The 12,386-nt window shown below is 53.8% G+C and overlaps 1 protein-coding gene across 1 annotated transcript in view; it reads right to left on the minus strand.

The window, feature by feature from the left end:
* The window catches only part of DENND1A (DENN domain containing 1A), a 436,275-nt gene that overhangs the window by 19,066 nt on the left and 404,823 nt on the right, over positions 1-12,386 (minus strand). Inside the window, exons 19-20 of the mRNA XM_049630950.1 lie at positions 9,125-9,181; positions 2,368-2,456 (exon numbers count right to left, since the gene is read on the minus strand). Coding sequence (XP_049486907.1) covers positions 2,368-2,456; positions 9,125-9,181 — 146 coding nt within the window. The remainder of the gene's footprint in view (positions 1-2,367; positions 2,457-9,124; positions 9,182-12,386) is intronic.

A 12,386-nucleotide genomic window follows, 5' to 3' on the forward strand; every position in this document is an offset into this window, starting at 1 on the left:
AACCACCGGCAACAAAGGCCCATTAGGATCTGGCTCCTGCCTGCCGGCTTGTCTTCTCGTGTCTCCCAACACAATGCTGACAGATTGGTGGAGCTGCTTTCTTTCCCCCCCAGAACAATATTTTATGAGGAGTCTGTTTTATTAAAATATTTTCCGCTGGATGCTTCCTGTGTTTCAAGAACTTGGTCTTGCCAGCTGGAGCTGATGACAGTTGAGAAAAACACATCCAAGTGCTGTTGTGACATGGCATTTGGAAGTGGAGGAGCACAACGGGGGTGGGGGGGGGGGGGGGGGGGGAGGGGGGGGGGATGGGTAGGCAGCATGGGGAGAGGTTGCAGAAAAATCCCCCGGTTCCACCAGAAATGTCGCTGGTATTAGGGGAGAACGGCACCCCTCCCCCCCACTAAAAAAACGCGAACAAAAACTCTTGGAATAACATCCCCAAACGTACTTCTCTACCACCTGCAGGGCTGGAGCTGCCGTGGCGGACAGAGAACCTGCCATTTGCGTTCTATCACTGCCAGTGAACTAGCACCCGTGTTCCCACTGGTTCATTTCAACCCAAATGTTTCCGGAACAGAAACCTAAAACACGGCGTATTGCACAAAGAAATGAAATGTGATACCGGCGCAGTTGGGCTAACGACCAGGATGATGGGATGGCCAGACGCTGGCTCTGGGGCATGGACTGAAGAGGCTTCCCCTATCACTGGGCTGGGACAGCAGCGGCATAAATGAACGAAATCAGGAATTCTAACCTCTAATTGGTGCCCTGGTCACAAAATAGGAAATGGTTTTCAGTAACACGTGGAGTGTTGCTGGCTCTGGGTGCTCTTGGGCATGCACGGCGACTCTAGGCTTGCATTTCAGTATCTACAGACCCACAACTCTCTATCCCAGCATGGTGTCTAAAAGGTTTAGCCCGGTTTTAAAGACGTGGTTTTAAAGGAAAGTAAACTAATTTCATCTCTTCCTAAGGAGAAATCTTCAGGGTCTGAGGAACTCTGGAGCCATGGAGGACTTTCTCCACACGGGGGCAGTCATAATCCATGCGAGTCAGGGCCAGAACTATTCCTTAAGATTCCCACCGTCCTATTGTGCAGAGGACAAGTTGTACCTACAACCAACTTCAGGACTCCTCTCTTCCACAGTTCACATAAACAAGCATCTCTCAAGATGTGCATGCTCACACACACACACACACACACACACAGGCCATCTCCCAGCGCTTTCTGGGCAAGGTTGTGTAGGCCTAGGTCGGCTGGTTCTGTAACAACACGGTGGCCTCCAGCAATGCCATACTGTAAACCAGAAATCCTGGAAGAGCTCAAGTGTGCTGCAACCTGGGTTAGGTCACAAGTGGACATTTCAGAATTTCTTCTTCCTTTTGGCTCCTTTTCTGGCTAGGGCCTGCCATTTCCTTTAGCTTGTTTCCTGACAACTTTTCTGAAGGTAGAGCAGACAGGAGGCACGTTCCTCGCCTCAGCCAAGGGACTTCAGGGTCCCCGGGGCAACAGTTTTGGTTCCCCTAACAAACCCTAGACTGAGAGGCTTTCGTGGACTTTTTCAAAGCATCGCAGAAAGCTGGTGTGTAGCTGCTGAGTTGTTTGGGGAGAGCCCCAGGGCTGTGGGCCTTGGGGACAAAGGGAAGCACCCCAAACAGTTTGGGACTTGGGGCCGTGTGCCGCTTCAAGCCTCACATCATCCGGGCAGCTCAATCTCAGGCGTTGCTTGCCCACCTGTCGTCTCCCTCGTCTATCCAGCATCTGTCCTGCATCGATTCTGAGTCGGGCCCTCTGCTGGCTTCTGGGCAGAACACCCAGTGCTTGCCTGCAGAACTCTGGGCCCGAGGGGAAGTGGAAAAGCCAAGCCCTAGTAAAATAAATGCTATGGCACAGGTGAGCAAAAGTACTGACGGGTGTGGGGCGACGGATAAGGACTGTCCTGGGTGTAAAGCCAAGCTTTAGAGACCTCGAGCACCCCAGGCCTAGGAGGGTGGTGGCCCTTGTTAAATGGGTCAGCTCCTTGACCAGGTTCCTAGCTCTCTCCTGCTGACCTTAGACCTTTGGCATAAGAAAAGGCCTGGAACCTTCTTCTGAGCCTGTTTGAGTACGCTCTGGGTGTCACCACTCAAAACCCAGCCCAGATGCCTGGCTGGAGGCCTCCGGGGCCTCCCGCCGGCACGAGAACTGCGAGCAAACGCCGATGCGGAAGATCAAGCCTAGCTCCCCGACTGACCTCTTTGTTTAAACACCCGCTCAGGGCTCCAGGAAGCCCTTCAAAGGCCAGGGTTGCAGCGTGGACACCGCAAAGGCCTGGCCCACTGGGCTCTGGCAGACAGAGGGGAGGCGAGCGACGGGGTACTCACTGCTCGGGGCTTGAGACGGACGTCCTCCGGCCTTCCACCGTGATGTTGCTCTTTGGTCTCTTTACCACATGTGGACGGGGAGGGCGCACCTGCAGCGGGCACAGAGGGAAGTCCCCGAGGAGTGAGTTGGAAAAGCCACACAGGGACATTCCACACATCTAGATGAGCAGCCCCAAAATAAACGTGGAGGCATTTGCATAGCACAGGCTACAAAGCCTCTGCTTCTCGTGAGAACGTGGCACTGAGTGTGCAGCAGATAACCCGCACGGGAAATCCGTGGCCTATTTAAGTGGGAAAGGTTCTTCTGAAGAGCTTGGTCTCCTCATCTGCAAGGAGGGGACGGCTCCACCTGCCCCCTCCTTGCGGGGCTGCCGTGGGAGTTCGACCAGACACTGTCCACGCGGGACCGGGATGCGGAGGCCCTCCTTGATGGTAAGTCCCCCCTCGCCTTCTTCTAGAACGCTGAAACTGGTTTGGTACAATGAAAAGGCTTCACTCGGGCTTTATTTTTAGGGTACACGTGCTTATTTCCTTCTTTTTACAACTGAATTACAGGATGCTTATTTTCCTGAGGAGGAGCGGGGAATAAAGCAAGTGGTCGCCATCACCGAGCACCAATAAAAATCATTTTTCTGTTCCCCAGGCTGTGTCCGTGCAGTCCTCCTGAGCACGGCTCGGCCTGGATGCCACACACCCCGTGGGGCTCCTACATTCACGGGGACCTAGCTTGAGGGTCGGTGGTGGGGGTGCGTGACGGGGAAGCATACGGCTTCCTAATCCACAGCTGGCCTGTGGCAACAAGATGTGGGCCCACAGAAAAGTACACCTCCCTCCTCCCCCACCAGAGCCTGTGATGGGAGTTAGGCTAAGAATTTCTAGGTGTCCTTAGAAGGATCCTCGTCTGTTCCAGTCCACGTTACGTAGCTTTAATTTTGGCCCCATCATCTCTGAACATTTCCAGTGCCAGAGAGGGACTGGAGACAGCTAAACCAAGAAAGTCTATCTGTGACTTTTGTTGTCAATAAAAATGCCTGGATGTCCCCATGCAGGGGGCTGGCTCTCTCTCTGCAGATGAAGGGCCAAAGTGGATACAATGCCACAATTTGCTGAGGTCCTCAGACAAGACAAGGAAGAGCACACACATGCTCCGTTTATTGCCCCCCCCTTTTCCTGAGCCCCCTGCTCCCCACCCCCCAGCAATTTGTGGGCAACACAGCACAATGGCTGAGGAACACAGATTACAGAAGTTGGCTGCATGAAAGACAAGTCTTTATAGAGTCTCATCAAGCCCTCAGGTCTCTGCATGTCTGATCTAACCGAAGTTTTTCCTGTGGAGTGGCCAGTCTGATCTCAGCCTTGTTTGGCAAATCAGACACACGGTAACAGCCAAGTGCATTCCACGAAACTTGTGGTCTTCCCCCCACCCCGAATGAGGATCCAACCTCCCCCCTACCAGGGTTACTCTGAATGAGGATCCAATGAGATGGTCGCGGGAAAGCACGAGCAAGGAGTCTGGCACCAGCCGGGCTTCCCCGTGACCTTATCAGTAACAAAAAAGAGGAGGAGGGTGGGCTATCTCTGAATTAGAAGATGCCATCCAGGATGACCCTTGCCTAGCATCCTGCTCCGTGTGTAGTGTTACAGTGGTCACTCAGCAAGACTTTGAGGAACAGGTGAATGTTGCTGCTTGGAATCTAAGAAGCGCATAATACCGTTGCTATTATTGTTACCACGGTTATCAGAACCATGTCTGCTCCGAAGCAGACGTCCAGGCTCCGTCCGCTCAAACTCTGAACCGGTTTCCCCGCCCAGAGCCAGACTCCTCTCCCTCTCGCTGCTGCTCAGCAGGATCACGGGGCTGGAACGCTCCCCCAGACTTTTCAGCACAAAGGCGGATGTGCAGTGTGGGCTGACGGAGCAGTTCTGCCCTGCCCCAGAGGTCCCGGGGTGGGGGTTTCGGGAAAGGTCAGATATTAAGGCCTGTCAGCCTGTCCTCTTCGCACACGGCTGCTCCTCGCTACAATAAAGGCGGGTTTGGAATGTGAACTTGTGGCTGAAATGGGGGGATTAAGTTTGTGGCAACTTCAACTGAACTTGCAACGTGGTGAAACATGGGGAAAAAGAACAACAGAGCTAATTAGACGAGCTGAGCTGTCAGAGTGCCGCCGAATGGCTCAGCGCCAACAAACAAAAGGAATGGGTTGGCAATCAGCAGGATCGATGGAGAAGACTGCTTCATTAGGGATGATAAAACAGACAGAGCAGGGAGAGGGGGTGGGGGAGGGGAGCGGGGAGGCAGGGAGGCGGGGGAGGGAGAGGAAGGCACAACAGACCCGGAGACAGTCAGTCACCTGCACAGCTACAGACACACCCAGAGTCACACACACCTGACTGGTGTGGACAAAGCCAGACACAAATTACACTCACAGACAACCATCCAGAGACACGCACAGAGGCCTCCAGGCGCCGGCATTCAGCCTCACAAATACACACTCACGAGAGTCGAAGGTACGTGCACGAATCACACACTTGCGTGCACACACACGGCCAGAGACGTTCAGCTGGAGCCGCAACCAGGCACACACACGCGCGCGTGCACACACACACACACACACACACAAAATGGTTTAATGAAGCCCGAATCACAAGACGATGCCGACTACTGGCCCGTCAGATTTCAGCGACCACATCGTCTTTGGGGGGTGCTTAGCAGGGGCGGGGGCTGGGGGAGGGGGAAGAAAACACATGCACGCACCACAGCCACCGGCCCCTCCAGTGTTGGGATCCCAGCAGCGCCAGGGGAGAAAATGCTAAACAGGGATTTTGAGCTCTGTTCAAGGGGGACTTGTGGGGAAAGTTGGGAAACCAGCCAATTCCCCACTGGATTTAAAACCTGAGAAATCTAAGTCGGCAGGGTTAAATGTGTATTGAATACAAAAGCACCGAGTACATTTGATTTTAATGGTGAGCAAGAAATAATAAATACAGAGCTTATAAAGCGCTTCACATGCGGCCGGGCACAGCCTGCCTCTCCCCTGCACGCCCCAGCCCACTCCCCCTAGTCCACCAGACACTGGCAAGGCTTTCTTCTGCTCTTTCCTTTCTCTTCTTGTTAAAAAGAAAATCTAAATCCTCTGGTAACATCTGAACTCCAGCCACAGGTGCCTGGCTACAAAGCTTCTTCCAGAAGGGCTGAACGGCTAGCCCCCATGCTCCTGCCACCCCGGGGCCAACGGCCGCACTGCTAACCAGACGTTTGTGGCCAAGTATGCGGTAAAGCCCGGCTGGGGGCCAGAGGCTCCTGACAGGAGAGCCGGTCGGGCCATTCTTTTCAAGGCCCTCGAGGGGCCCCGTGTCTCCCAGGGTCACCCGTAGCGGACAGCGGTGCATACTGGAAAGGCTTACACGAGTACACTCAGCGGGCAGATTCCGGGGCCCGGGGCACTGCCGGGCCCAGAAAGCACGAGCCTTCCAGGACCCCCAATTTAGTCCCATAGTGACCCTGCTTGGCAGAGGGTGTGTGGGGTGGCAGAAGTGTGGTATACATGCCCACCTCATGCCAGGCACCACACACATGTGATCTCACTACCCTCACCAGGCCGGGGGCTGCTGAACCTATTTTACAGATGATCAAACTAAGGGTCCGAGAATTAAACGTCTTGCCTGAAGTTATACAGTCAGGAATTGCCAACCTGTGATTCAAATCGGGTCAGGCCTCTTCGACTTCCAAGCTCAGGAGAAATGGTTCTGCCAGGCACACTGCCCCGAGGGTACCATAACGCAGGGTGGGCAGAGCCCAGGGTACCGATCCGCTCGCCTCCTACACCAGAGCAGTGGCACAGGCGGGTACTACTCGAGTGTTTCTTGGGGTAAGGTTTGCCTTCCCAAGTCCTCAGTTGCCGGTGGGTGTGGCTGGGCCTCCCCCAGTCCACATGGATCCCCACGCTGGTGAGACTGCATGGAATCCACAGGAGCTGTCTCCAATACCTGAGCTTTCCCAGCAGGAGCAGTCCTGTCCCGGATCATGCTTTGCAAGAGAGCCCCTGCCTGCCTTGGATCCCAGGTCTCTACAGGGAATTCTGAGAGCAGCCCTCTCTGTAGGGCTGGCTGAAGGAGAGGCTGCTTGGTGAGGAGTGCGGAGAGGCAGGCCCGGGCTCCGTGGCCAGCTTGGCCTCTTAGCATCTCTGTGGTCTCAGCTGCCTGCTGGGTAAATAGCTCTGCCTCCTCCAGGCTGTGGTGGGGACACATGAGATCATAATTACACGAGGGCCCAGCACAGTCCTAGGCACGGAAAAGGCGCTCAGTACGTAATTGTTAATTCTCTTCACCTCTGTGTCTTTGCCAAGCCCCAACACTACCCCAGAGATTCCACAGAAAGCCCAGCTCACTGCTAATGATTACTTTTTCTCCATCAAAGGCTCTGGCCCAGTATTTCACACTAAGGCAGATTCCATGGAACTGCAGGTGGAGGGTCTTGGGAGAGCTCAGTATGCCGGAAAGACCATGGGTTCTAGAGTCTGGTGACCCCTTTCTGCGTTTGAGGGACTTGGGTTAGGTTACCAAGCATCAGTTTTCTCATCTCTAAAATGGGTGGAGATGATGTCTACTTCACAGAGTTACTGTGAGGCCCAGCTAGGATTACTTGCTGACTATAAAAAATCCTCGGCAAATGATAGTCACTAAGAAACTGAGTTACTCCTTAGAACTTCTAAGGTTCAGGGGCGCCAGGGTGGCTCAGTCGGTTAAGCGACCGACTTCGGCTCAGGTCATGATCTCCCGGCTTGTGGGTTTGAGCCCTGCGTCTGGCCCTGTGCTGACAGCTCAGAGCTGGGAACCCACTTCGGATTCTGTGTCTCTCCTTCTCTCTGCCCCTCCCCTGCTCACACTCTGTTTCTCTCTTTCTCTCTCAAAAATAAATAAATAAATAAACAAACAAATAAATAAATAAACAAACATTAAAAAAAAAAAGGAAGTTCTAAGGTTTAAAAGCCTGTTAAGAGTATGAGCCACTGCTGTGTGGCAGGCACTGTGCTCGGTGCTTTACAAGGATCGTCTATGTTTTCTCTCTCAAGGCCTCTGGGGAATGAGGGCATGTTAGACAGAAGGTGGTTTTTTTTTTTTTTAATGTTTATTTATTTTTGAGACAGAGAGAGACAGAGCATGAATGGGGGAGGGTCAGAGAGAGAGGGAGACACAGAATCTGAAGCAGGCTCCAAGCTCTGAGCTGTCAGCACAGAGCCTGATGCGGGGCTCGAACTCACGGACCGTGAGATCATGACCCGAGCCGAAGTCGGACACTCAACCAACTGAGCCACCCAGGCGCCCCCAGAAGGTGTGTTAAAGGGAGAGAGGTGGGGTGCCTGGGTGGCTCAGTTGGTTGAGCGTGCTTTAGGTGAAGGTATCTAAGTCCCCACCGCCCTCGCCCCCCCCACCTCCACCCCTGCCCTCTAACTCCTACACACAGGAGGGAAGGGAAGGAAAAGAGCACCACAGAATTTTCCAACATCCGCACAGAAAGCAGCCACCCAATCGATGCTGGGCGTGTGCACCAAGTATTAAAAACAGACACGGTAGGGCCTGGCCACCTGCACCCCTCGCCTGCCACGTGTCACAAGATCAATTTGGATGTGTGCATTGGAAAAGGGGGAGCAGGGGTTGGGATGTGGGTTTGTGGGGCACTCTGGTCGCAGCTGGATGGGAACCTGACCTCTTGCTGGGCTGCAGGAGTGGTGGCTGCTTTGAACATAGAGACTGCTGCTTTGAGTCTGCTTTGAGACATAGAAACTCTTCTCTTGGTAAACAGGCCTCACCAAACGGTCCTGGCAAGTTTCCACTTTGAAGGAACCCGTTAAAGTGGTTACGCCTCAGCACAGCCCAAGTCTGAGCTTCTAAGGAAAACGGGGCCCCACACCCAATACTTTTCCATGACTTTTGTCTTTAAAAACCTTGGATGGGGGGGCACCTGGGTGGCTCAGTCGGTTAAGCGTCTGACTTCAGCTCAGGTCACGATCTCATGGTTTGCGAGCTAGAGCCCTGCGTTGGGGTCCACGCTGGCAGTGCAGAGCCTGCTTGGGGTTCTTGCTCTCTCCTCTCTCTCTGCCCCTCCCCTGATCGTGCTCCCCCCACCCCAAATAAACAAACTTAAAAACAAGAACAAAAACAACTCGGATGGGTCTCTCTGCTTCGCCCACCCCATTCCAAGGTGTCGGTGGGTGTGTCACCCTGACTTGGGACTTCACTGGGCAAGGTGGAGCTCCACGTGAGGCCTGGAACAGGAGGCCCTGTCTCCATCCGAGCTAGCTCGAGATTCTCTGGGCGTAGCCTCTGCCCTCGCAAAGGGACATCAAACGCATTTCCAAACCAAGAGCAGGCAGGAATGAGACCCCTGCTGCCAGACTTCTGCTTCCTTTGTGAGGAAAGGCAGTTGGAGCTGGGCTTTAAAGCTCACTGGCTAGAAGTAGGAGTCAACCTAGATGTGCTCAAGTGACGCACACACGCACACACGGCAAACACATCACACGGTGGCCCACGGCTACCTACAGCTCTGGCCTACAAGTCGTCAAACTGGTTTGGGGAAAAGGAGACAGAAGCCCAGAAAATGCAAGTTTGGGTTCATGCCACGCAGAGAGGGAAGCTGAAAAACCCAATTCCCGGTTTTGTTTGGCAAGGCAGCTGAGTTCAAACTCCCGAGGTTTAGTCAGGCGGGGAGGACGGCTCAGGCAGTGTTAGGCGGAGGGCAGAACCACTGGCTACTCACGGGCCTCGAGCGCTGTATCTTGGGAGGCGGCGGGCGAGTGGGACGGAGTCTTTGTGGCTGCATTAAAGCGAAACTTAAAACATCAGTACACATGGAGACGGTTTGATGCATTTCCACACACGGCACACGAGAGGACGCATCCAGTCGCCCAAGCCAGACCCCAAGAAGCGTCCTCGATGCCTCCCTCTCTCTCACTCCCATGTCAACTGGTCGCCGGACCCTGCACATGCATTTCTGAGGCCTGGATCACTGTAATCATCTCCCAACAGGATCTCCTCCAGCCCTTCTCCACATGGGCCCAGGGGGATCTTCTAAAATGCAATGCGACCTTGTTGCACCCCAACCTCGAGACCTCTGCTGCCCTTCCTGCCTCCTTGGGGGACAGCTCAACAAGGCTGTGGGCTGGCATTCTAAGACCTGGGTTCTCTTGTGCCCCACACAGACCCCTCCCAATCTTCATCCTTGCTCACCAGGGCAGACCCTCAAATGGCCCTGGACTCTCATGCCTCGTTTCCTGCCTGCCCCTTAGGGTCGAATGACCCACCCCATCCTGATCTGCCTGGCAAATAAATGTCTACTTGTCATTCAAGATAGTGGGTCACAGGCTGCCTTCAATGCTCCCCCTGCCCGGTGCTCCCTGCTACCTGGGACTTATCACCCGCTGTCTCCCTCCCAGCGCCCCCTCCCCTGCACTATCTTTCAAATGTTCATTTCCTTGAGGGATTCATCCCTGTTCCCGGGGGGGGGGGGGGGGGGGATATCTGCAAAATAAATGTCTGATGAACAAATAAAATGGAACAAAACGCTTGGCTTTTGAAATCAGGATTTGAATAAAAACCAAGAGAGCACAGGCTTGTTGGCTGTCTCCTCCGACCCTTTATTGTGAAAGTCTAGCTTTGTCCTTTCAATGGCCTGCGTGCATAGATGCCCCAGACAGGTGTGGGGGGTGGGCAGGCAGAGGAAGGAAAGGAAGCCTTCACACTAGACCAAACCCTCCGCAAACCCTGGGAAGCTTCCGGTTGGTTCCTCCCCCTTCACCCAGGAGGTTCACAAAGTCTACACCTGCACTGCTCCCTTCGGCAGCCGATGGCCATGGGTGGCGGGTCTGAATTAAGATGTGCCGTACGTATAAAATACACACTGACTTTCAGATACTCAGTTAGAAACATCTAAATGTATGTAAAGCATCTAAACAATTTTTTATATTACTTGTTGAAATGAAAGTATTTTGGCTATTTGGTTAAATATCATTACGATTAATTTCGTGTTCCTTTCTACGCTTTCGATGTAGTTACTAAAACATTTTTAGAATTCCACGTGTGACTTGCATGGGAGGCTCCCGCTAGGTTTCTCCTGGACGGTGCGTTAAAGCCTCATTTGGTTGCAGAAATTCTTTGGATACCAGACCTGCCTCGGAGCTCACTCTCTGGACCCAACTCCTGGAGAGTAGGGGCCATGTCTCAGGGGTCCCTGGGTCCCTGGGTCCCGGCACAGGGTCTGTCAGAGTGGCCCAAGGGGAGAGATGGCGGAGGCACTCGGTAGAGAATTTGGCCCCCCCGTAGCACGTCCAGAGCATGTCTGGATGGAGATACACTGGAGATACACTGAGGCTTTCTGGGCCCTGTGCTGTTTAGCTGGCAGCGTGGGCCCAACCGTGCTCATAGACCTGTCCTTGGCTGGAGCCCACCCGGGGGTTGGAAATGCCACCTGGGTGGAAATGCCAGTGAAATGAGCCCGGCAACCCACTGCACCCTATTTCTTCTCCATGTTTACAGGAAAAGTGTGGGGCAAAAGGGAATGGAGTCCCTCAGCCCACACTGATCAAGGGAAAGTAAAAGGACAGGGAGAGGGGTGCCTCCTGCGGTGTGCACAGGCTGCCGCCTCGTCCCTCCCCCGCCTCTCCTCGTCACCCCGCCCTCCCCCCCCCCAAGCCCTGCTTCACTTGTTTCTGGCCACTCTACTTCTGGATGACCAGTTCTCCAGCCCACACTCCTTGCGGCTCATCGCCTCTGACCGAGTCATTGTCACCCTGCTGGCGGGGGTGGCAGAACCCCCAGGAGGCGGCCTCTGGGGTCAGAGAGTCTTGGGCTGAACCCCAGCCCCCACCCCACCATTTGGATTTCCACAGGCCCATGATATAACCACCTGTGCCTCACTTTCCTCATCTGTAAAAGCAGGTAGTGGATTACCCACCCCAGGGGGCCATTAGGGAGATTCAGTGAGACATGTTCGCCAAGATCTTCCCACTGTGCCGCCAGCAGACTTTAGCAACCATCACCGTTAGCAGGTCTCTCCCCCTCCAGCCTCTCCCCTCCCCATCCATCTCCACGCTTGTTCCAGAGTGGACTTAAAAAAATATATATATATATACGCCCAATCGTGTCATTTGCCAGCTTAAATCATCTCAGCGGAAGGCCAGCGTCTCCCAAGGCATCTCCCACTGCATCCCGGGAGATGCATTGTATGAAGGAAGAAAAGGGGGTTCCCTAGCCTGACACGTCCGGGAAATGCTGCCTACCCGCCTTGCTCCTTTTGGAGATTCACAATGCCAGTTAGCACAGCAAAGGCTGCCAAGGCTTGCAGTAAAAAAAACCCACCTTAAACAGGCAAATCCCTATTAACTTTTTTTCTTGTATATCCTATTTCTCCCAATTTATTTGAACACAGACTCACTTTCCCTATAACAGCTGTTAATCTTCCCCAGAAAAACGCTACCTGCAGCATTCAAAGCCCTCCAGGCACTGGGCGCCACCCACAGACCTCTGCTGTCTCCTCCCTGGTGTTTCCCACCCCCGCCCCCCCGCCCCATGCCTCCCCAGCCCCTCTACCCCATCCCACTCGGCTTACCCCCCTGTTCTCCCTGAGTGCTTCAATACTGGTCCCCTTGCCTGAAACACCTTTTCATTTCCTTGTGTCTCACCCTGGGTGCCTCGTATTTGTCCTCTGATGCCTGGCTCAGGTGTCACCGCCCCCGGGAGTCCCTCCCTGCACTTCCCTGCTACCAGTGTATTCACAGCACACAGGGTGTCATTTCTCTGTTTATCCTGGGATCTAGTAGAGTGCTGGTACATAATAGGCGCTCAGCAAAATATCCTTGGCTTAAAGTTCCTGGCACGTGCAGAGATTTGACAAATGTTCGCTCTCCAGATTTCGTATTTAACTTCTTTCCCTTTGACTGTCACCAGGAAGTGCTGGTCCTTTTGCAACTGAATTTATACATGGTGGGGGAGAACGTAGACTCTCGATCACACCCGACCCAGAA

This window comes from Panthera uncia, chromosome D4, assembly GCF_023721935.1.
Source record: "Panthera uncia isolate 11264 chromosome D4, Puncia_PCG_1.0, whole genome shotgun sequence".
In the NCBI taxonomy this organism is placed as follows: domain Eukaryota; kingdom Metazoa; phylum Chordata; class Mammalia; order Carnivora; family Felidae; genus Panthera; species Panthera uncia.